At 51.6% G+C, this 24,262-nt stretch overlaps 1 protein-coding gene across 1 annotated transcript in view; it reads left to right on the top strand.

Annotated features, from left to right (window-relative positions):
• Nucleotides 1-24,262, top strand: part of TSPAN14 (tetraspanin 14) — a 73,099-nt gene that overhangs the window by 24,877 nt on the left and 23,960 nt on the right. Inside the window, exon 2 of the mRNA XM_048506236.1 lies at nucleotides 16,754-16,861. Within this exon, the coding sequence (XP_048362193.1) occupies nucleotides 16,781-16,861 (81 nt within the window). The 5' untranslated portion in view covers nucleotides 16,754-16,780. The remainder of the gene's footprint in view (nucleotides 1-16,753; nucleotides 16,862-24,262) is intronic.

Consider the following 24,262-nt stretch of genomic DNA (forward strand, 5'->3'; position numbering starts at 1 on the left):
TTCACCCTGTCCTTTATACAGCTGCAAACCTGCTAATGATATAAACAGGAAATCTTCTGTTTTGCCAGAGCTTCATTGGCTGCTGTTGGGTTTACATGTGCAACTCAAAATGAAACTATAATTGTTGCCAAGGCATTCAGTGCAGTGTAATATATTCTGCTGCCAAAATAATAACAACAACAACAACAACAACAACAACTTCCTAGGCCTCTGGGTGAGGCTCGAATTGTAATGAAGGCCAACAACCAGCTAAAGATCTGGCAGCTGTGAAATCTACAATATAATATTATACACTGACTGCACCTTTTCTGCCTTGGTATTCTGTCTCAGTTTTTGTCTTGCTCATCCTCCAAGCATCTTGAGGAAGCATGCATAGTTCTCCCTGCCTCCATTTTGCCCTCCCAACCACCCTGTGAGGTAGGTCGGTAGGAACTGTAGAAAGGAATTTGAATCTGGGTCTCTAATACTTACGAAGTGTGGCCATGGATATTTTTTACCAGTAAATTTTGGGTTGGGGTTTTAAAAATAAAAAACTTTCAGTAAAGCGAAATAAAGCCAGTACCTTTCTGCTTTATTTCATTTTTACTGATTTTTTTTCCAGCAGTGGCGTAGGAGCAGCAGTGGCGTAGGAGGTTAAGAGCTCATGTATCTAATCTGGAGGAACCGGGTTTGATTCCCAGCTCTGCCGCCTGAGCTGTGGAGGCTTATCTGGGGAATTCAGATAAGCCTGTGCACTCCCACACATGCCAGCTGGGTGACCTTGGGCTAGGCACAGCTTCTCGGAGCTCTCTCAGCCCCACCTACCTCACAGGGTGTTTGTAGTGAGTGGGGAAGGGCAAGGAGATTGTCAGCCCCTTTGAGTCTCCTGCAGGAGAGAAATCCAAACTCCTCCTCCTCCTCCTCCTCCTCCTCCTCCTCCTCTTCTTCTTCTTCTTCTTCTTCTTCTGGTTTTACAAACTTGAACCTGAAAAATTCCAGTTCTCCCCTCTGCGGCTTCTCGAGTCCGGACTTGAGAAGCCATCGCAGGGAGAAATCTCTCCCTGCCCACACACCCTCCAAAGGCTGTCTCTCAAGACCTGGAGAACTTGGAGAACGCCCCCCCCCCCCCAGCCATTTGGCAGAATGATTGCCCCTACAAACTAACCACTATGCTATTCACTTTCGGATGGGATTTATCCAATGCAAATTTCACCATACTTTAACCTGTGATGCAGACAATATTGGGTTAATTAAAAAAAAATTAAACTGACTACCAAAGAATGCAGTGACTGAGTCAGTCCCAGAAGGATCGGGCAACAATTGCATATAATTTATTTGAGTAGATTTCTATGCCTCCTTCTCATAGCCTTGCTGAAAGTTTCTATTTTTAAAAAATTATTCAGGTGACTGGAGATAAGGCAAGTAAGAGTTTACAATGGTTGCTGCAGGTAAATAAATGAGATCTGAAGTTTAAAGCGTTCCTTGTGTGCGCGGATTGTTGGCGCTGACTGTTCCATTCATAAAGTCACCTTGCGGTTTGACTCTGAATTCTCTGCGGTTCTCAGAAGGGATCAAATTGTGAGCGGCCGCTCGTCCAGTCCCTTTGCCCAGGCAGACGCTTCTGGGATTCCCTCCTTGTCGAGTTCTTAGCCCCTTATTCAGAAGTTGCGTTCTCATAAGGTGCCGCTTTGGGCTGGTTTGAGCTGGTTTCGTTTTCCTAGACCTACGCTAGCGTCTCTTGCTATCCTGTGAAAAAAGATGTCGTATTGGAAGGGTGTTGGCTCAGTTGTACATCTGAATCAGAGCTGCTTTTCACCTTTGTTCATTAGTGATCTGTGTACCTTCTGGAAAGTGCCCCCCCCCCCCCAGTGCGGACTTGGGACCCAGCCAAACTGCAGTATCCATTGTGACTACTTGTGAAGGGCTGACAATGGGCATCCATTCATCTACAGTCTTTTCCTATGCCGCTGTCAACTGGTGGTTGTGTAGAGGGAGGCAACACTGATTATTGTTGCTGCTGAAGGGTCTAAACCAGTGATGGCGAACCTATGGCACGGGTGCCAGAAGTGGCACTTGGAGCCCTCTCTGTGGGCATGCGCACACAGAGTTTGTCATGCGGGGGCGGGGCGGGAAATCACACACACCCACACACACATATCTAGGCTGGCCTGGGCCATTGAGCATGACGTGCACACACCGCAGTGAGCAGGGAGGACTCGGCTGGCGGGCTGGTGCCTGTGCTCTCTGTAGCTGCTGCCCGGGGTGGGGGGTGCAGAGTAGGCAGAGATGCTAGAGGGGCACAGAGCGGTGTATGCAGGACTTGCTGGAGACTAGAGCAGGCTGGCCCCTGCTCGAGCGGGTGGGGCGGAGGAAGAGGGAGCCAACCGGTTTTTTCTAAACTGAAACCTCAGCCTTCAGGTTAAATTGCCGGGTTGGCACTTCACAATAAATAAGTGGGGTTTGGGTTGCAATTTGGGCACTCGGTCTCAAAAAGGTTCACCATCACTGGTCTAAACCAAATGGCACTATGGCCATTCAATAAACGAGTATGACAACAAATGCGTGTTCTTGGCCACCACAGGTGTATCTTGGGGGTCCTGTGACCCAGGCGTCACTTGCCTCAGTCACATGGGGGGCACACTTGGCACCTGCCCCTCCTCCCCCGGCAGGCCAGGAAAAGCAAGCGGGGCCCCAGCAGGTGCAGCGATCAGGCAAGAAAGGAGGGCAGGTGAGCCGTGGCCCGTAGGCTCTTCCCTCTTCCCTGAAAGGATATGCAGGCAGGGGCGTTCCTCCCATTGGGCGAGGTGGGCAGTTGCCCAGGGCGCCCCCTTGTGGCGGGCGCCAAAAATGCAGGTTCGTTTGTGGGGTTTTGTATTTTCAGTGTTTTTCCGTTTTTGGCCTGCAGAGGGCATACTTTTTAGGCTAGCAGCACCAAAATTTCAGGGATTTTTCGGGAGACTATCCTGATGATATCACCCAGGTTTAGTGAGATTTGGTTTAGGAAGTCCAAAGTTATGGACTCCTAAAGGGAGTGCCCCCAGCTAATAGGAGATGGGGGCTACACCTTTGAGGGTCCATAACTTTGGACCCCCTGAAACAAACTTCACCAAACCTGGGTGGTATCATCAGTAGGGTCTCACGAAGATACTCTGAAATTTTGGTGCTGCTATCTTAATAATTGCACCCCTGACAGCAGGCACCCCCTAAATTTCCCCAGATTCTCCTTTTAAATCCACGCCCTTCCTGCCAATGCTTGTTTTCTTTCTTTTTTATTCTCTCAATGCCTAATAAATGTTATTATTATTTTATTATTAAATCCACCCCCTTTGGCATGGATTTAAAGGGAGAATCTGAGATCCCCAGTTTAAACATTGAAAGTGATTCTGTTTCAGGGAGGGGGAGAATCCACCCCCAAATAGCATCACTTTCAATGTTGTTTAAATTGGGGACCCCAGATTCTCCTTTCAAGGTGGATTTAAAAGAAGAATCTGGGCTCCCTAGTTTACACACCATTGAAAATAATGCTGTTTGGGAGTGGATTCCAGCATCACTTGTTTAAACTAGGTAGCCGTGGCGCAGGAGGTTAAGAGCTCGTGTATCTAATCTGGAGGAACCGGGTTTGATTCCCCGCTCTGCCGCCTGATCTGTGGAGGCTTATCTGGGGAATTCAGATTAGCCTGTGCACTCCCACACATGCCAGCTGGGTGACCTTGGGCTAGTCACAGCTTCTCGGAGCTCTCTCAGCCCCACCTACCTCACAGGGTGTTTGTTGTGATGGGGGAAGGGCAAGGAGTTTGTAAGCCCCTTTGAGTCTCCTTACAGGAGAGAAAGGGGGATATAAATCCAAACTCCTCCTCCTCCTCCTCCTCCTAGCCCAGATTCTCCTTTTAAATCCACCTTAAAGGGAGAATCTGGGGTCCCCAGTTTAAATAACATTAAAGTGATGCTGTTTCCCCCAATTGGGGGGACTGGATACAACACCATAAAAAGTTTTCATAGCAGTAATAAAACATTTTGAAAGCATTTTGAAAATGTTTCAAAAAATTATTTTTTGCTGTGTTGCATGGCTTATTGCTGTGTTCAGATTTGTGAGATGGGGCATGGTGACTTTGAAACGAGCTAGCGGAAAAAATCATTGTTTGGTCACGGTGGGGGAGGGTGGCCGCCCATGGGGGGGCATCAAACTCAGGTTTTGCCCAGGGCTCCAGTTTGCCTAGGTATGCCACTGTATGCAGGTCACCCATTTTATCACCTGCTTAGGTAGCCATTTACCACTTGTGAAATTCGTTCATTCGTGGTTTTAATCGAGGTTGCCAAAAGTTTGACTCCATCAGCTCAGTCTTTCCTCAAATAAGTGTCAGGGCTGTTCTTATCGTGGTCTGCTTCACGTGTGCTTCAGTAGCTGCAACTCAAGGACGGCAAATTATTTTTTCTGTCAACGATTGTAAAAAGGCAAAAAGAACACATGATGATGCCTTGAAGAGATAGTACTGGAATCTCAGGGTGTGGGCCCAGCACCACTTGGCCAGAAACTCATTTGCAGTCTTCAGTGTCTCACACGAAGCACCTAAGGTACTTGGAGCCAATGTTTTTTCTCCCTACAAAGAAAGGAACATACTTGTTCCGTTGTATCTGAGAAGCAAATTCTTATAGGAATTAATGAATAGCAGATCAAAGGAACAAGGGCTCTGGCGAGCTAGCAGTAAGATGCTTAGAAAGACACAAAGAACAAGCAGTGTTTAAAATGTTGAACCGGGGCCTGGGAGATCCAAGGTCAAGTCCTCGCTTCGCCATGCAATCTTGCTGGGTGACCATGGGACGGACACGCACTCAGCCTAACCCTACCTCACACAGTTGTGAGGTCAAAACAGTGGAGAGGAGAAAAATGTAAACTTTGGAGTCTCTCGCCAGGCAGAAAGTGGGGTATAAATGCAGTAATAAAGTAAATTCCACTTCAGTCTTGATAGGCACAGGGCAAGGCCCTGTCCACAGAGCAAAAGCTCTGACCGGTTACAAAAATAACCATCCAACATCTTCTTCAGTGTTCAGAGATTTATTGTTTTCATTCAATTCTGCGCAGAAGAGGGAACTCTCCTCCTCTGTTAGCAAGCAACGGGAGGAGGTTCAAGGGGCTGTTGCTTGCGTAACATAATTTATACCCTCTTACAAGCATCCCTCCTTGTCTTCTGACCCTTGGTTTGAGTCAAGAAGACGTACAGACCTGGTCATCTCATCCCACCTTTTACCACACCTTGCCCATTCCCATATTTGGTGAAACTTAAGTCAAAAACACCTTGCGTAAAAGGTTTCTATAACAACTACTGGTTTCTATTTTGCCTTTCTCTGTATTTGTGAGCTTCTGCTAATTCCTTATCTCCTGCATCTGTGGCTGGCACCATCAGATCCTCTGAAGATGCCAGCCACAGATGCAGGCGAAACGTCAGGAGAGAATGCTGCTAGAACACGGCCATACAGCCTGGAAACCACACAGCACCCCAACTGGTAAAATCTTTAGCATTTCAGTTAATTCAAATTAACGCTAATACCTCAAGAGGCTAAGCGGTGATTAGACAGCAGATGGACAATTCCCCCCCCTCTCACCAGCAGAGAGTGATAAACAGGGTGTTCCTCATTCGTCATTGCCCATATTTTAGCATTTTGCCAGAAGATATTGTCCAGTTTGGCCTTCTTGATAGTTGTAAATAGTTTCTGATTCATTTTTAAGGAACTCTTCTGATATTAAAGCACCAGAAGAATTCAGCCTTTCTTCTCTTTTCAGGACAAATCTTCCCTGATTCTGAGCTGTGAAGTAATGTAGGTTTTACATGAATTTTAACTATTGTGGTCCTCCACCCACTCCATAATCTTGGGAATTCTAGCTTGTTGGGAGTGCGTTCTCTGTTGCACCCTTGCTACCCCCGAACAGTTAACATCTGGGGTTCCCCCAGTAGAAGAACTGGCTATATTCTATTTTGAGCCTATTGTATAAATATGTCCAAAGAGTCTACAGCAGAGATGCTTGGCTTGGAAGATCAGGCACACAGAAGTGGTTATCATCTCTTCTTTCCTCAGTACTAGATTGCTATGACTCACATAAATAAGGCCACCGTGTTTTGTGTTGTGTGTGTTGTTGTTGTTCTTTGGCACACTAGGTTCCTGGCTGAAGCACTTGGTTTTTAAGTGGGTTTGGTTTCTATTTGGGGCATTTTGCCTGGAGTGAAAATTATATAGGCAAACTCTGCTGAGGCTGGCCCATTGTCTCAACTGTGGACAATGCCCAGAATAGACTCTCCTTTCCTTCCCCTGTTTTTGCTTCTAACTCTCCGCTGTATTATCTATCTATCTTTCTATCTGTCTGTCTGTCTGTCTGTCTGTCTGTCTGCCCTGCCCTGCCCTACCTTACCTTACCCTACCTTACCCTACCTTACCCTACCTTACCCTACCTACCTACCTACCTACCTACCTACCTACCTACATTACGCTGGCTCCATCAATTTTAAATACAGTTGCTAAAACCTTTAAAAACAGCGATAAGAACGATAGGAGGCGTCCAACAAAAAACCCTATATTTAAAATCCTCCCCAAGAGGGAGGGACGGCGAGTCCCATTAAACATGGGACCCAGATGTAAAAGAGCCGGGGGGGGGGGGGGCACCTTCAGCGGCTGGTCCCTCCAAAGGCCCGGCGGAACAACTCCGTCTTACAGGCCCTGCGGAACTCACCAAGATCCCGCAAGGCCCGGACAGCTGGAGGAAGAGTGTTCCACCAGGCCGGGGCCAGAGCCGTAAAGGCCCTGGCCCGCGTGGAGGCCAGCTGCATCTTGAGCTTATAGCAATGGTTAACAAAAGTTGGCCCGAGTTAGCCTGATCTTGTCTGTTCTCAGAAGCCAAGCAAGGGTGGCCCTGGTGAGTACTTGGAGGGGAGACCACCGAGCAACGTTCTCTCTGAGCTGTGTGACCACGGGGGCATCCTATTGGTGCTGTGCAGGTTTGGTGGGCACCCTGGCAGGGGAAGTTCTCCCTAACCCAACAGAAGCCTTAGAAGGGCCGTTGCCTCCACGGAATACTGTGGCTGTCGTGCAAAGGAAGGCAGTGGCAAACCACCCGTTCACCTCTTGCCTTGAAAAACCCTACTAAGCTGCCATAAGTGTGCTGTGGCTTGACGGCACTTTACACATAAGAAAAGGTTCACACCATCAAGCTAGAACTATGCGATCTGCTGTGGGTGTCAGGCTTTGAAACCTTAGACTCAGGTTTTCCTTTTGCAAAAACGAACGTACCAGGAGGGATTGATTTACACAGGGGGGGAAGCGACAGGCTCAGGAGAATGGCTGCTCCTTCTATATTTCCCAACTCTGTTCGTTTTGGCTCCGGGATCTTGGCGGGAGAAGGATTAAGCTCATTTTGTTGGTTTGCTTTATTTCAATTTTGCCTTCCCCCCCCCACCCCCAAGCAGCTTCTTCATTCCACTCTCCTCTGTCTTGTCCGCACTACAGTGCTATGAGGTAGGTTAGGGTGAGTGTGTTCGAGTGGTCCAAGGTCTCCCAGCAACCTTCTGGGGCAGAGCACGGGTTCGAACCTCGGTCCCCCAGGTCTCAGTTCAGCATTTCAACCACGGCATGATGTCACCTTCACCTAAATGCAAAAGCCGTGTAATATCTTGGTTTAAAAACAACCAACCAAAAGACTTTCAAAAGAAGAGTAGTAGTAGTAGTAGTAGTAGTAGTAGTAGTAGTAGTAGTTTGGATTTATATCCCCCTTTCTCTTCTGCCGGAAACTCAAAGGGGCTTACAATCTCCTTGCCCTTCCCCCCCTCACAACAAACACCCTGTGAGGTGGGTGGGGCTGAGAGAGCTCGGAGAAGCTGTGACTAGCTCAAGGTCACCCAGCTGGCATGTGTGGGAGTGTACAGGCTAATCTGAATTCCCCAGCTAAGCCTCCACAGCTCAGGCGGCAGAGCGGGGAATCAAACCCGGTTCCTCCAGATTAGATACACGAGCTCTTAACCTCCTACGCCACTGTTCTCCACAATGAGCTGTTAACCTCCTACGCCACTGTTGTGTTCTCCACAATTTTTTTGGGTCAGGTTGAATGCCAGATGAGGAATGCTGCAGAATTGGAAAATCTTGCTTTTGGGGCTATTTTGGCTAGTTGTTTTTTTCTTTTTCTTTTAAAGTTATTGCATGGTGGCGACCAGGAGCCTTTGTTCCCTGACAATTCTCCACTCGCCGCGTTTTTCAAAAGGACTTGCAAGCGTTCTAGGAAAGTTAAGAGCATAAGAACAATCTGGGCTCAGGTTGGTCAACCAGGGGCAAAGACGGAGAGCAAAACATCCATTTCTCTGTTTTGCATAAAATGTGTTCCGGAGGGAGATGTCGTTCAAAACGTGTCCTCATTTATAGAGGCTTCGGCTGTAGATTTTGAACCAGTCGAGAGCATTTGCTCTTGCCCGAGAAGGCGTTTTATGAGTGGTTTTGTAAAAGTGGGCGCATGTTCTTGTTTGTGCTCTGCTAATCTTCATCTGTGTTCTTATATTCCATAGATCTTGTTAATCTCCTTTCCTGCGGGGTACGTAGGTAAAGCTCTGTCAAGTCGCAACCGAGCAGCAGTGGCGTAGGAGGTTAAGAGCTCATGTATCTAATCTGGAGGAACCGGGTTTGATTCCCCGCTCTGCCACCTGAGCTGTGGAGGCTTATCTGGGGAATTCAGATTAGCCTGTGCTCTCCCACACACGCCAGCTGGGTGACCTTGGGCTAGTCACAGCTTCTCGGAGCTCTCTCAGCCCCACCCACCTCACAGGGTGTTTGTTGTGAGGGGGGAAGGGCAAGGAGATTGTCAGCCCCTTTGAGTCTCCTGCAGGAGAGAAAGGGGGGATATAAATCCAAACTCCTCCTCCTCCTCCTCCTCCTCCTCTTCTTCTTCTTCTTTCTTCTTCTTCTTCTTCTTTCTTCTTCTTCTTCTTCTGGCCACCCTAGCCAAGGGCTTTCAGGGCAAGTGAGAAGCAGAGGCGGTGTTAGGTCCTGGACCTTTCGCCAATAAACAGACTCCGGGTTCTTGATCAGTCACATTTATTGAAAGGCAGGGAAGTACCCAGCTTGAGAAGTACCCTGGGTCCCTATATCCTCAGCCGGTCCGCCCTCCTGTTTTCCCAGGGACAGTGTGAAAAGAGTTGTTTGGAGACTTAGGCGCCTCAAGGTCGTGACAGGGATAGATGCAGCCACCTGGCTCGCCTCCCCACTCAGACCAACAGGCACATCCTGTTTCTCTGAAGAATGACTCGCCAGGGTCACTAGCTTAGGCTCATTCCGCACACGCAGAATAATGCACTTTCAAGCTGCTTTCAGGGCTCTTTGAAGCTGTGCGGAATGGCAAAAACAGTTGTGAAAGCAGCTTGAAAGTGCATTATTTTGCGTGTGCGGAATGAGCCTTAGTTACCCTGTTTCCCCGAATATAAGAGACATCCCCTAAAAATAAGACATAGTCGAGGTTTTGCTGAAGTGCGAAATATAAGGCATCCCCCGAAAGTAAGACATAGCAAAGTTTTTGTTTGGAAGCATGCCCGACGAACAGAACACAGAAAAATAAGACATCCCCTGAAAATAAGACACAGCGCATCTTTGGGAGCAAAAATTAATATAAGACACTGTCTTATATTTGGGGAAACATGGTATCTGCAATCCATATTAAAGATCAGAAGAGAGAGGAAGAGAGAGAGAGAGGCCCTTTACCTATCAATCAGGTTGCATATCAATCAGGTTACATAGGAGTGTCCCTCAATCACCACGCTCTGTTCCTGACAGGTGGTTTGCCATTGCCTCCCTCTCCAGAGACTTCCTTGGTGTTCTCTCATCCACTTACTGACTCCGTTTCGCTTCCAAGATCGGAAATGATCAGACTGTACCAGTGATGGCGAACCTTTTCGAGGCCAAGTGCCCAAATTGCAACCCAAAACTCACTTATTTATCACAAAGTGTCAACACGGCAATTTAACCTGAATACTGAGGTTTTAGTTTAGAAGGTGTATGTTACTCGGGAGTAAGCTTGGTGGTAGTTGGTGGCTTTACTTTGAAGCAACCGTTCAACTCTTCCAATGGGTGAATCACAACCCTAGGAGGGTTTACTCAGAAGCAAGCCCCATTGCCAGCAGCCAAGCTTACTCCCAGGTAAAGGATCGCGCTTTAGTTCTTCTCATGAAAATCAGTGGGGTTTAGCAGCTCTTAACAGGGTTACCTACACTGCTTCTCCAAAACTAGGTCTTAGGTTTAATGCTAATAATCAAGCCCAGCAGCCCAGGCCAGCCTAGATGTTGTGGGGGGGGGGGCACTATGTTTGTGCGTGCCCACAGGGAGGGCTCTGAGTGCCACCTCTGGCACCCGTGCCATAGGTTCGCCATCACTGGACTATACCGTACAGCCTTCCTTCAGGGTGAATGGGATTTTAAAAAAGAAAAGAAAGAATCTACCTCAAGCGAGTACATGGCGGGAAGTTGGTTTGATCTTAGATGGGGGCCCTTGGGAGGAGAAGGAAATAGATGACATCTGCAGATTTCCCACAGAGTCCTGTCTGCTAGGAAACACCAAATTAAATATCCTTGTACTCTCAGGGCAGGGTGAGAATGTGTCTGTCTGAAAATTCATGTATGTCCATTTTAATATGCTTAACAACCAGTGGAAACATGTCTACAGTGGCTGGTCATGAAAGGAACGGGCGTCAGAATACTGAACCGAAAAGTGCTTTTGTCTCTCTTAGCGCCAGCAGTGTTCGAGGTGTCTGGAGAAAAGTGTCCAAACTTGCTTTTGCCTCCTATCCATATTCCAATCCCGTTTTTAACTTTGCTCGATTGTACTAAGTCTCAGGTAAAGCCAAATGTTTTTAGCGTCGCATATAGGATGCTAGAAATTAGAGACTCCAACAAGTACCATGACATTTTTAATCTGTCCGTCTGTCACAAACAAGATTTTGTTTTAATTTGGAAGCACGTTTTGCTAAAGAGAGGATTTCCTGTATTTTCCTAGTCTGTTAGCGTCTTGGCTTCAGTATTGAAACTGTGGTTCTGTGTTTGCTTTTCAAAGTATCTTTCCTGTTTAGACAGCGACGTCAAAGTTAGCCTCAGTTACTCGTTACCTACTTATTGCCATTATACTCTGGTTGAGAAGCCCAGACGCTTCTTGGAAAACCTCTAAACACAGAAGCTCTTAGGTAAAATTAATGGAAGGCTGTGTGTGTTGTGTTTATTTCTGAGCCGAAGGTAACGCTTAACTTCTGAGCTGTGCCTTAAGTTGCACGTCAAAAAGTTTTACGTGAACTCCAAACCTGGGCATGAACTGCTGCTGGAATCAGGGAAGTAATTCTGTTTGGTAATGATTACAGCTTTTGTTACTTCACAAAGGCAGCGTGTTTGCGATAGATTTAGTGCGACAAAAGCTTCTTCTTGGACTAAGCTCGATAAACCAAGCGTGGCCTTGGTGGTCAGAGGAGTATGGGAGGACATGAGAGAGGACCTTTCGACAGTGAGGTTGTGGGAAATGAAATGGAAGAGGTCTATGGCATTTCCACCCAAAGATCTAATGTGTACTAGATAAAAGGATCTTTATTGCAGTGGCCTTCATCATTTCCTAATTCGGGATCCTCTTTTAGCCCCTGAGCAGCGGGTCCTACAAAGCTTCTAGATTAGAATGTCGCACCATGTGACAGGAAGAGATGGAAGTTGAATTATGACCTCACCAGCGTGAAGGTTAGCACAGTTCCAGAAAGCTGGGGCCAAAAAACATGAGTGATCCGCTGAGGACCAAGCCAGATTAGGATCTCGGTGGAATCCTCTCCACCCTCCGATGGCTTTGCCTCACTGCCCTTTGTTCCTGTCAGCGATCATGAATGGTGGATGGTGTGGTGCCCTCATTCTCTTTGTGTGTGCATTAGCAGCAGGTCTTTCCGAAATGTAGGAGCTCATGACCCCCAATCGAACAAGACAACGCTGTGCTGTTATATTGTGACCCCAAAGAAATCAACGATTAGCTCCAGCTGCTTGTAGATCCCTGACGGCTGCTGTAATAGGTCATAATAAAAATTCTAGACTATTAATTTCGAGTGCAGAGCAAATTCCCTGCGACTTCATCACTTGTTAGGACTGAACATAGTCCAACCGAGCATAGTAGCTTTGCATTACTTAAGTGACAAAATTCACATAGGCAATAAGACAGCTTATACTAGTTGAACAGCTGGTTGGTGAATTAACATCAATTCCTGGGACCATGTGTAATCGCATAAATATCATAATGGTACAATGTACTAATTACATTTACAGTATACAGAAACAGCAGATAAGAAAGCTTGAGTAGATGACCGAACAATTGAAAAATTACTGCCAAATTAACATATTATCCCAGAACGAAACCCAGTCACTCAGATATCATAAAGACGTAGATGGCATTTAAAGTGCAGAAATGCCAGATGGGATGGCTTGGCCAGTTGAATGATGAGTTTTCGACTTCATCAGAAGACCCATTTCAACTCCATCAGAAGATCGGCGTTCATCAGATGACAGACATAAACGCAAACAAAATGATGCAGCAAAGCTGTAACAAATGAAATCTACTCTTCATGTCTGCTCTCAGTGAACGCTCGTGACCTCGCAAGTGGGATTCCATGTCCCATCCACTAGACTAACCCTTTTGTTTTGCAAGGAAAGAGAGCTTCAGAGGTAGTTTACTATTGCCTGCCTTTGTGTCGTGACCCTGGTGTTCATTGGCTTCCTCCCATCTGAATACTAGTCAGGGCAGATCCTCTTAACTTCTGGGATCTGGGCTGTCCATGTCAGGGTGACCACTGTTTTTGCTACAGTTAATACATACAAGTGATTTATGCTCATATGTGTGTCTGGTTTATTAAGAGCATGTTCATCAAGAGCCACTGATGATGGTTTCATTCCAACTGACATTTGTCATTTTAATGCGTAACATGAAAGCTATCTAGATGTACTCCAGACCTGGCCATTAATTGCTACAAGAACCTGGGGTATCATTCCCTTTGGTAATGGTTAAAGGGAACTAAGCTCTACTTATATCTATTAAAACCCTACGTGCGCCTCATGGACCGAAGTTGACATTTTGAAGTCATCTGACAAACCGCTCGTTTCTGTATTTGTTGTCAGAGGCTGCCATTCATTTCTCTTCTCCCAAGAGGGCCAGTAATATAACCTGATTCCAATTCTACTTAGGGCTTATTAAGTCCGCTCGCTATTCTACTTGGGTGCAGACAGAAAGACTCACGGTCACGGACTGAAACCATCCCTTTCTTCTTGGGACATTTTGTAAAGAGTTCTAGAGAGCATGAAATCTTGAACGTTGTTTTGTGTCATGTTGCTCGGCCATAATCAAAGATGTGACATGGCTTTTGTGGGGCTTGGGGGGGAGGGGATATTTTAGAGGCACCACAAGAAAGAAAAAGGGTATATAGTACAAGATTTTAAAGAAGCAGGGTGCTCCAGTGTATATGTGGCACTCATTGCAAGACCTTGCATGTATTATTATTATTATTATTATTTATTTTTATTTTTATTATTTTTATTATTATTATTATTTATTATTTATTAGGTTTATATACCGCCCTCCCCCGGAGGACTTGCAAAAACAACAACATGTAGGTGGCAAAAACATTATGGGTTGTTAATGAGCAAGCTACACCCCGGCTACAATAAAGTGATCGCAAACGTGATAAGTGCAAAAAGTGATAAAGATATTTAATATAAACTTACACATGCATTTGCAGAAGCGCAGAAACTACAAACTCATGGGGAACATCAGACACAAGAATCTTCGCAGTGCACTATAGCTGTACAACTATGTTGTGCAAATCTGGCATAAAGTCCTCAAGATTGTGCCAGATTTTGTATTTCACATTTGTGATCATTGTACTGCAGCCTGGGTAGCCTGGAATCATTGCACTGTAGCCCGGGTAGCCTAAAATTATTGTACTGTAGCCTGGCTATAGCTTGTTTTTGCTTGTGTTGTTTCCTCCAGTGTATACTATACCTCATTTTTCTGGTTATTAATAAGCAGATCAGTTGCCAGTAATTTTAAGTAGAATAAGATTGGTTTTTATACCCTGTTTTCTCTCCCTTTAATGAGTCTCAAAGCGGCTTACAATTGCCTTACCTTGCTTTCCCCACATCAGGCACCTTGTGTGGTAGTTGGGGCTGAGTGAGACAACTGTGACTGGCCCAAGGTCACCCCAGCAGGCTTCATGTAGAGGAGTGCAGAATTGAACCCGGTTTTCCAAGATAAAGCCTGCTTCAAAAAAATCCAAACTTCACATACAAGCTACAGGGGTCAGTGCTATCAGTCACAGACCAGGAAAGGGATTTGGGCATCTTAGTTGATAGTTCCATGGGAATGTTAACTCAATGCATGGCAGCTGTGAAAAAGGCAAACTCTATGCAGGGGATCATTAGGAAAGGAATTGACAATAAAACTGCAAAGATTGTCATGCCCTTATATAAAGCCGTGGTGCGACCGCACTTAGAGTACTATGTTCAGGCTTCTGGTCACTCACATCTCAAAAAGGATATTGAAGAGATAGAAAAAGTGCAGAGAAGGGCAACGAGGATAATTGAGGGACTGGAGCACCTTCCTTATGAGGAGAGGCTGCAGCGTTTGGGACTCTTTAGTTTGAAGAGGAGACGTCTGAGGCGGGATATGATTGAAGTCTATAAAATTATGCATGGGGTGGAAAATGTTGACATTTTCACAATACTAGAACCAGGGGGCATTCATTGAAAATGCTGGGGGGAAGAATTAGGACTATTAAAAGGAAACACTTCTTCACCCAACGTGTGATTGGTGTTTGGAATATGCTGCCACAGGAGGGTGATTAGCCACTCAACCTGATAGCTTTAAAAGGGCTTCTTTGGACAGATTTATGGAGGAGAAGTCGATTTATGGCTACCAATCTTGATCCTCTTTGATCTGAGATTGCAAATGCCTTAACAGTCCAGGTGCTCGGGAGCAACAGCTGCAGCAGGCCATTGCTTTCACCTCCTGCATGTGAGCTCCCAAAGGCACCTGGTGGGCCACTGCGAGTAGCAGAGAGCTGGACTAGATGGACTCTTGTCTGATCCAGCTGGCTTGTTCTTATGTTCTTATGCTCTTAACTGCCCTACACTGTATAGTTGAAATAGGTGAGGGACCAGTTGGCTTTCTTTTACTTCTGCTTTCTTGCTCTCTTACTCTGAATTCTGGCATGATTTGGCTCTTGAGTTGTAATGCAAATCTGATGAGGATGGGAGAGGGAGGGGGGCGACGACCCCATCATGATGTGAGTTGCCCGCTTCCGAATTCGTAGATCAGCAGACATCTTGGTGACATCCACTGATGTATTTCCTGGCACCTGCTTGTTCCTAAGTCCTGGGGATAAAATGCAAAAGGTTTTTGATGGACCCGGGTGCGGGGAGGCTCAAAGAGTTCAGAGTCTTTCTGTACCAGCTAGCTGACTTGTAAAGCTCTGAGCTTATCCCAGATTTGGACATCACAGCTTTTTATCCGTATGCCAGTTACAGTGTTTTCAGGCTGGAAATAGAACATTTCTTCTGTGGGGTTCCGCAGTGGTCCCTTTGGTTTTGAAAACCGTTTTCAAAACACCTTTTCTCCATTATATCTGAAAACACTTTTACAGGGTTTGTTTTCGCTGAAACGTTTCTGAGCCAGCTTTCCTTTCAGCGCAATCATACGAAACAGTTTATTTTTCCCGCTGTGCAGCTTGCAGGGAACATTAGTGCTCATTGTGGCTCGAATGCCAATTCTACGTGGACCAGATTAAACAATTCAGTACATTCAACAGGATTTTCTTCCGCAGGTATTAAAGACCGTTGCCGGTTCCAGAGTCCTTGTGGCTGCCACATGGACTTTTGATCAGATGTGAATTCGGAGTTCCCTGCTGGGCTTCCCAAGGATGCGTGGGAGACAAGGGATTCGTGGATTCAGCCTTCCCCACAGTGTTATTTTTTAGAGCCAAAACAACCCTAGGGAACAGATTGAGGGAATTTATGGGTATGTTTCCCCCATGGAGGGAACTTACGAGTATGTTTCCCCAGGTGTAGATAGGTGTTCCCCTGGGCTGTTTCAGGTTCATAAAACAGCATGAGGGTGAAGATGTAAGAAGAAGAAGAGTTTGGATTTATATCCCCCCTTTCTCTCCTGCAGGAGACTCAAAGGGGCTTACAATCTCCTTTCCCTTCCCCCCCTCACAACAAACACCCTGTGAGGTAGGTGGGGCTGAGAGAACTCAGAAGAACTGTTACTAGCCCAAGGTCACCCAGCTGGCGTGTGTGGGAGTGTACAGGCCAATCTGAATTCCCCAGAGAAGCCTCCACAGCTCAGGCGGCAGAGCGGGGAATCAAACCCGGTTCCTCCAGATTAGATACATGAGCTCTTAACCTCCTACGCCACTGCTGCTCCTTTGTACCCCAAATTGGGCCTATATATGTCTGGAAATTAAGTTCGCAGCAGGGAACTTCGGAAGACATCGGTTGAAAGTCCTCACGGGAGACACTCTTGACTGTGAATCAGACCTCAGCTTTAAGATCGTGAATCACTTATTTGGTTGTTACACCCACTGAACCTGGTGGAACTTCCTTCTAAGGAATTTGGCAGCCGAAATGGACTGCTAGCCTTCCTTGAGTCTAATCTTGCAGAGTATACGGCATGAGAGTGACTTGGCAAAATCGACCGCTGTGGTATTTCTTTTGATCACTGATCAGCTTTTGTTTGTTTTCCTTCCTAGTTCTGTACGGCGACCACTCTGTAAAAGATGCACTATTACCGGTATGCTTCTGCGGAAGTCAGCTGTTGGTACAAGTACCTGCTCTTCAGTTACAATATAATCTTTTGGGTAAGTGTGGGTTGGCACTGCCTAATGTCAGGTCCAAGCCTGTCAATGCCCAGATGTCTTGCTGTGTAAGAATTGCAAATGTTTCCTGTAAATGCTTTCCTGTTTCCCTCTCCCCTCCCTGGCAATTTCCTGGCGCCAGCTCTCCTGCAAGAAGGTGCAAACGGTTCCCAGGTTTCTTGAACCTCTGTAGTGCAAATGTTATACACTTTGTGAAACACATTTGGTTAGAATCAAATGGGGGGGGGGGGATTGAAGGATATAATCTCCGGATCTAAGCGGGAGAGCTTAGATTCAGCTTTCGATTGTTACTCTACGCGTTGTAGAAATAAACTGCTTTAGGACTTTCCTACGGTCTCTGTTATTTCCACGTTCGAGAGCCTGACACCTGTGTGGTGTTCAACATGTTGGAGGTGATTTAAATGTGTGTTTGATGCTATTGCAGTGAAATGGGTTGGTGAATCAGGAAGCTGTGAGGTAGGCATCCGAATGCAGTGACATCTCAAGAAACGTAACGTGGATGGATTCCGTTTTCTCTCATCTTCTATTCCCACCCCCTTGTACCAAAACTGAAAATCCAACAAATTAGTGATAGCTAGTATAACGCTGTCTGGTACTTTCACTTTATCGGCAGTCTGGCGCATAGGAACATAGCTGAGGAAACTTTCCCCACTTTTGAGAAGGTTTAGTTTGCAAACTAAAATAAGATGAAGGAGAACAGTTTGATGGTTGCATAAGCTCACAACTTTCCAAAATATTGATCAAATACACAATTCAGACCGTGGTCATGCTCCCATTCTTTTTTTTTTTTGGTGGCAGCGGAATTTGATTGCATCGAGATCAACAAAAAAAGTGCCTGAGAAATAGTTTGAAAAGAGAGAAACTGGAGGGCAGCAGGAAGTGTTTTGTGAACAATCTCCCCCCTCTGTTGAAACAAGCTTCATCTAGATGCCTAGATGAATGGCATCTAGGTAGCTTTTGGTATTTATTTGGAGACCCACATTGCAAAGGGATTGTGTGACTCAGTCCCTTGTTATCAGTCCCTTGTTATCTTATATGCTGCCACAGGAGGTGGTGATGGCCACTAACCTGGATAGCTTTAAAAGGGGCTTGGACAGATTGATGGAGGAGAAGTCGATCTATGGCTACCAATCTTGATCCTCTTTGATCTGAGATTGCAAATGCCTTAACAGTCCAGGTGCTCAGGAGCAACAGCCACAGAAGGCCATTGCTTTCACATCCTGCATGTGAGCTCCCAAAGGCACCTGGTGAGCCACTGTGAGTAGCAGAGAGCTGGACTAGATGGACTCTGGTCTGATCCAGCTGGCTTGTTCTTATGTTCTTATGTTCTTTTGAGGGTAGCCACGTTGGTCTGCAATAGAAGAGTCAGAGACCAGATCTGACGGAGGGAGCGCTGTCTCTTGAAAGTTTGTTCCCTGGACATTCTTGTTGACTCTGTTACTGGATCCAAACCTAGATGGCCCCAGCTGTGAATCTACATCTCCCGGTTTCCAAATTTGGGTGGTGGTGGTACAGGCATTTACTTAAAGCTTTGCTAACATTCTATGAAATAGCAACGTAAGCAGAGAAAAGCTAACTTTGCTATGTGGCGTAGCGGTTCAGCTGTTCATTGAAAATGCTGGTGGGAAGAATTAGAACTAATAACAGGAAACATTTTTTTCACGCAACGTGTGATTGGTGTTTGGAATATGCTGCCACAGGAGGTGGTGATGGCCACTGACCTGGATAGCTTTAAAAAGGGCTTGGACAGATTGATGGAGGAGAAGTCGATCTCTGGCTACCAATCTTGATCCTCCTTGATCTGAGATTGCAAATGCCTTAGCAGACCAGGTGCTCAGGAGCAGCAGCAGCAGCAGAAGGCCATTGCTTTCACATCCTGCATGTGAGCTCCCAAAGGCACCTGGTGGGCCACTGCGAGTAGCAGAGTGCTGGACTAGATGGACTCTGGTCTGATCCTGCAGGCTTATTCTTATGTTCTTATGACTACTATCTGGGAGACCTGGGTTTGAATCTCCACTTGTTTCATGGAAGCTTGCTGGGTGGCCTTGAGCTAGTCCATGCTCTCTCAGCCTAACCTACCTCACAGAGTTGTTGTGAGGTTGCAATGAAGGAGAGGAGAACAGTGTAAACCACTTTGGGTCCCCAGTGGTGAGAAAAGTGAGGCATTCATTCATTCATTCATTCATTCATTCATTCATTTGATTTAATATGTTCCCCTACCCTTCCAGGCTTGGGGCAGCGTACATAATTCATATAAGTGATAATTAATAAAACATTTAAACATCCAATAAAACACAAAATCATCCAAACAGCGATTAATTTCAAAACCAGTACAACCGTTAAAATCATCTCACCGAGAGGCTCTTGGCAACGGAAGTCAAGGATGATGGTACGGTTGGTGAGTGGCTGTGGTTATGGGGAAAGCCTACATTGCAAACTGTAACTGCCTCAACCATATGCCTGGTGGAACAGCTCTGTCATACAGGTCCTGCGGAACTGTGTTAAGTCACCCCAGCCCTGGTCTCCTCAGACAGAGCGTCCCACCAGCTGGGGCCAGGGACCAACAGCAAGTTGATTGGAGTGCTCTCTGGGGGTTATACCGTGTTTCCCCGAAAATAAGACAGTGTCTTATATTAATTTTTGCTCCCAAAGATGCGCTATGTCTTATTTTCAGGGGGTGTCTTATTTTTCTCAGTTACCACAGCTGTAGATTGCTCTGGTGTTCTGGTTCTGACAGGCATGCTTCCAAAACAAAAAACTCTGGCATAAGCTGATCTTACTCTTTCTGGGATGCCTTATATTTTGCACTTCAGCAAAACCTCGACTACGTCTTATTTTCAGGGGATGTTTTATATTTGGGGAAACGGTATCAGCAGAGATGGTCCCATAGAACCACAGAGCTTGTCAAACAAGGCTCCCATGCCTGCAAAGGTTCATGATCTTAGAACTGGTTGTTTGATCTGCGTCCAAATCTTGTTTCTGTTGCCCTTTGCCTGCATAAGATGGGACCTGGATGTTCCTTTCCCAGTAACTATCTTTTGTTTGCAACAGAAACATGTTTTGGCTTGAGTGCAATAAGGTTCAGGCAAAACCTTTGAACAGAGGTGGGTGTGTGTGGGAGAAAGTTTCATTTGTTTGCTTGTTTAATGCCTTTGCACCTTTCCTGTCTGTCAAGATGGTCAAATGCGGTTTACTTTTTAAAACACGGCAAAACAATAAGAATAAAAACTATTTGGGGCCTGTAGCTGGCCTTTCAGATCTTGGGGCCTGTGGCAGGCCTTTGTGTTGTCACACTGCAACAAATTGGCTGCCATGGCGGGCTGGGTCCAATCACTGAATGTTTGGAGGTTCTACAGTGGAGTTGGCTTTTTCCAAACAGGTGCTCCCTGGAGATGCAGAGTACATACCTTATATGACTGGAGAGCAACAGTGGCCACAGCAGCGGCGAGATGAGTCTGAACATACCTTATATACTCGTGTATAAGTCTACTTTTTCAGCACATTTTTTGAGCTGACCCCCCCCCCCCCCCTTGACTTATACACGAGTGAACGGGTGGCGAGCGAAAAAAGGCTGGGAGCTGAGGGTGTTTTTCTGCACCTGCTCCCTGCTATGTGGATGCAAAGGCAGCTCCCAGGTAAGCCTTGGGCTGTTGCTTCGCTGCACTACAGGTGGCCAGCAGCTTCATTCACAGTGAATATTCAGTGAATAGGTGTGAATATTAAATATTAAATTTATATGTTACAGAATTTTTTGTTCAGGCCAGGAAGCTCCATGAATGCTAGGGAGCCATGCTCACTGGGAAATCCGCACTATTGGAGCCCATGACGGCAGGAATCCCCCACACACACAGCGTATCCTGGGTGCAATCCCACCCGGCCAAAGCACCTTTCTCGGCCCCCACCCAGTGTTTTTGGAAAGCAGGTGGGACTTCTGTCCAGCTGAGCTTGCAGACCTGCAAAAAAGATTTGCTTTGGGGCAGCGGCTGCCATCACCGCGCCAGCATCTTCACTGCGTAATTATAAGCTATCCGTGTGTGTTTTTTTAATAGCAAGCCTTTATTGGCATAGACAACAGTACAACAATAATAAAAAACGGATTAAAAAGCATATACAATACAGGAAATAAATGTTAGGTCAAAGGAAATCTACTGGCGTTTAGTAATTTCCAGGAGAAAGTCTGCCACTATCATACAGAGAGAAGGATCAGGGTTGTCCAACAAGTAGTGTAATCTAATTAAATCGGGGAGATGGGGTAAATGTAAAGGAGTAAGATTCACATACTTGGATCTGATTTCCTTGAATCTGAGACAGTGTAGTAATTGGTGGGCCAGAGATTCAACTGAGCCATCGTTACATGGGCACAATCTTTTAGCCTTTTCTTGCTTATTAAATCTGCCATGTAACAAGGCAGAAGGCATAACATTAAACCTGGCGAGCATTATGGCTCTCCTTTGAGCAGGGTTTGCAGCTATCCGTGTTGAAGGAGAACCTGAAGGGACTTTTTAAAAGGGGGATCTTGTTGAGCATCTTCCCTATGAAACTCTGAAGAGATCCCCCCCCCCCCCCACCCCCCCCCCCCCCCACCCCCCCCCCCCCCCACCCCCCCCCCCCCCCACCCCCCCCCCCCCCCACCCCCCCCCCCCCCCACCCCCCCCCCCCCCCACCCCCCCCCCCCCCCACCCCCCCCCCCCCCCACCCCCCCCCCCCCCCACCCCCCCCCCCCCCCACCCCCCCCCCCCCCCACCCCCCCCCCCCCCCACCCCCCCCCCCCCCCACCCCCCCCCCCCCCCACCCCCCCCCCCCCCCACCCCCCCCCCCCCCCACCCCCCCCCCCCCCCACCCCCCCCCCCCCCCACCCCCCCCCCCCCCCACCCCCCCCCCCCCCCACCCCCCCCCCCCCCCACCCCCCCCCCCCCCCACCCCCCCCCCCCCCCACCCCCCCCCCCCCCCACCCCCCCCCCCCCCCACCCCCCCCCCCCCCCACCCCCCCCCCCCCCCACCCCCCCCCCCCCCCACCCCCCCCCCCCCCCACCCCCCCCCCCCCCCACCCCCCCCCCCCCCCACCCCCCCCCCCCCCCACCCCCCCCCCCCCCCACCCCCCCCCCCCCCCACCCCCCCCCCCCCCCACCCCCCCCCCCCCCCACCCCCCCCCCCCCCCACCCCCCCCCCCCCCCACCCCCCCCCCCCCCCACCCCCCCCCCCCCCCACCCCCCCCCCCCCCCACCCCCCCCCCCCCCCACCCCCCCCCCCCCCCACCCCCCCCCCCCCCCACCCCCCCCCCCCCCCACCCCCCCCCCCCCCCACCCCCCCCCCCCCCCACCCCCCCCCCCCCCCACCCCCCCCCCCCCCCACCCCCCCCCCCCCCCACCCCCCCCCCCCCCCACCCCCCCCCCCCCCCACCCCCCCCCCCCCCCACCCCCCCCCCCCCCCACCCCCCCCCCCCCCCACCCCCCCCCCCCCCCACCCCCCCCCCCCCCCACCCCCCCCCCCCCCCACCCCCCCCCCCCCCCACCCCCCCCCCCCCCCACCCCCCCCCCCCCCCACCCCCCCCCCCCCCCACCCCCCCCCCCCCCCACCCCCCCCCCCCCCCACCCCCCCCCCCCCCCACCCCCCCCCCCCCCCACCCCCCCCCCCCCCCACCCCCCCCCCCCCCCACCCCCCCCCCCCCCCACCCCCCCCCCCCCCCACCCCCCCCCCCCCCCACCCCCCCCCCCCCCCACCCCCCCCCCCCCCCACCCCCCCCCCCCCCCACCCCCCCCCCCCCCCACCCCCCCCCCCCCCCACCCCCCCCCCCCCCCACCCCCCCCCCCCCCCACCCCCCCCCCCCCCCACCCCCCCCCCCCCCCACCCCCCCCCCCCCCCACCCCCCCCCCCCCCCACCCCCCCCCCCCCCCACCCCCCCCCCCCCCCACCCCCCCCCCCCCCCACCCCCCCCCCCCCCCACCCCCCCCCCCCCCCACCCCCCCCCCCCCCCACCCCCCCCCCCCCCCACCCCCCCCCCCCCCCACCCCCCCCCCCCCCCACCCCCCCCCCCCCCCACCCCCCCCCCCCCCCACCCCCCCCCCCCCCCACCCCCCCCCCCCCCCACCCCCCCCCCCCCCCACCCCCCCCCCCCCCCACCCCCCCCCCCCCCCACCCCCCCCCCCCCCCACCCCCCCCCCCCCCCACCCCCCCCCCCCCCCACCCCCCCCCCCCCCCACCCCCCCCCCCCCCCACCCCCCCCCCCCCCCACCCCCCCCCCCCCCCACCCCCCCCCCCCCCCACCCCCCCCCCCCCCCACCCCCCCCCCCCCCCACCCCCCCCCCCCCCCACCCCCCCCCCCCCCCACCCCCCCCCCCCCCCACCCCCCCCCCCCCCCACCCCCCCCCCCCCCCACCCCCCCCCCCCCCCACCCCCCCCCCCCCCCACCCCCCCCCCCCCCCACCCCCCCCCCCCCCCACCCCCCCCCCCCCCCACCCCCCCCCCCCCCCACCCCCCCCCCCCCCCACCCCCCCCCCCCCCCACCCCCCCCCCCCCCCACCCCCCCCCCCCCCCACCCCCCCCCCCCCCCACCCCCCCCCCCCCCCACCCCCCCCCCCCCCCACCCCCCCCCCCCCCCACCCCCCCCCCCCCCCACCCCCCCCCCCCCCCACCCCCCCCCCCCCCCACCCCCCCCCCCCCCCACCCCCCCCCCCCCCCACCCCCCCCCCCCCCCACCCCCCCCCCCCCCCACCCCCCCCCCCCCCCACCCCCCCCCCCCCCCACCCCCCCCCCCCCCCACCCCCCCCCCCCCCCACCCCCCCCCCCCCCCACCCCCCCCCCCCCCCACCCCCCCCCCCCCCCACCCCCCCCCCCCCCCACCCCCCCCCCCCCCCACCCCCCCCCCCCCCCACCCCCCCCCCCCCCCACCCCCCCCCCCCCCCACCCCCCCCCCCCCCCACCCCCCCCCCCCCCCACCCCCCCCCCCCCCCACCCCCCCCCCCCCCCACCCCCCCCCCCCCCCACCCCCCCCCCCCCCCACCCCCCCCCCCCCCCACCCCCCCCCCCCCCCACCCCCCCCCCCCCCCACCCCCCCCCCCCCCCACCCCCCCCCCCCCCCACCCCCCCCCCCCCCCACCCCCCCCCCCCCCCACCCCCCCCCCCCCCCACCCCCCCCCCCCCCCACCCCCCCCCCCCCCCACCCCCCCCCCCCCCCACCCCCCCCCCCCCCCACCCCCCCCCCCCCCCACCCCCCCCCCCCCCCACCCCCCCCCCCCCCCACCCCCCCCCCCCCCCACCCCCCCCCCCCCCCACCCCCCCCCCCCCCCACCCCCCCCCCCCCCCACCCCCCCCCCCCCCCACCCCCCCCCCCCCCCACCCCCCCCCCCCCCCACCCCCCCCCCCCCCCACCCCCCCCCCCCCCCA

Source organism: Sphaerodactylus townsendi, linkage group LG08 (genome assembly GCF_021028975.2).
Source record: "Sphaerodactylus townsendi isolate TG3544 linkage group LG08, MPM_Stown_v2.3, whole genome shotgun sequence".
Taxonomy (NCBI): Eukaryota; Metazoa; Chordata; class Lepidosauria; order Squamata; family Sphaerodactylidae; genus Sphaerodactylus; species Sphaerodactylus townsendi.